The sequence below is a fragment of the Hippocampus comes genome, unplaced genomic scaffold, assembly GCF_001891065.2.
Source record: "Hippocampus comes isolate QL1 unplaced genomic scaffold, H_comes_QL1_v1.1 C16809880, whole genome shotgun sequence".
NCBI classification, from domain to species: Eukaryota; Metazoa; Chordata; class Actinopteri; order Syngnathiformes; family Syngnathidae; genus Hippocampus; species Hippocampus comes.
The window spans coordinates 1-908 of record NW_017839363.1 but is presented as its reverse complement, the minus strand read 5'-3'; the positions used below and the strand labels follow the sequence as shown (position 1 = coordinate 908).

The 908-nt window shown below is 46.5% G+C and overlaps 1 protein-coding gene across 1 annotated transcript; it reads left to right on the top strand.

Annotated features, from left to right (window-relative positions):
* Positions 1-174: 174 nt before the first annotated feature.
* Positions 175-901, top strand: LOC109509210 (coiled-coil domain-containing protein 39-like; the record flags this gene model as incomplete). The annotated part of the gene is made up of 3 exons (XM_019859094.1): positions 175-383; positions 511-643; positions 726-901. Coding segments are annotated over 3 exons (518 nt in total), but the record flags the coding sequence as incomplete, so codon positions are not given.
* Positions 902-908: the final 7 nt, after the last annotated feature.

The window sequence follows — 908 nt, the reverse complement described above, 5'->3', positions numbered from 1 at the left end:
GGGTTGCGCTTAGAAAGTCGAGATATTGGCATGGCTCAAACACCAGTCGTCAATGTTGCCATTCGACCCACGGTTGAAGAACTTCCAAGTTGTGCCAAATTTACTGAAAAATTGGATCTTTAGGGACGGTCAAGTTAAGCTAACTTGTCACGGTTACTTGTCGCTCCTCATCAGGAACAGCTCGTAGAGCAGAACATCTTCAAGTTGGAGGTGAAGCGCAAGAGGGACCTTCTGTTCAACAAAGCCAACGGCGTGCTCTCGTTGGAGAAAAGACAACTGAATGTGAAGAAAGCCATCCAAGGGAGGCAAGAGGAGATCAAAATCTACAGTCAAATGCTCAGTCAGGAGCTGAAGACCACCGAGCAGGAGAGACAGAAAATCAGGTGAAACTTCGACTGTCATTCTCGTTTATATCGGTGCTCATTTGTTAAGTCCCAAGTCCCGACCTTCAAGTTTCAGGCAAGTTAGCGCGGCAAAAAGCCAATGAATTTAAAAGTGATTTTTTCACAGCGCTGACCTGAACAGAAAGTTGTCCAAAATTGATGGCGTGAAGAAACATTTTGAAGTTGTGACCTTTTCAATGGCAACCTCTGGGGAGGATGAGGAAGATGTGGTGAAGTGTCAAGCTCGCTACATTGCTGAGGTGACAGGACTTTTTTGGGTGCTCAGTTAAGATTGGGAAACCACCTGTGTAACCATATTGCATTTTCCCCCCTTCCCACAAGGCGGCGCTACAGAGAGCAGAACTGATGGAGCAGGCGGAATGTCTGACTGCCAAAATACGCAAAGCCGAGCAAGAAAATAAAGCTCTGCAGAACACAACGCTGCTGTTCAATGTCAGCAATTCAGGATTCCACACGTCGGTCGCCAAAGCAAAAGAATCCAGTCAGTCAATGTTGTTGTCAGTC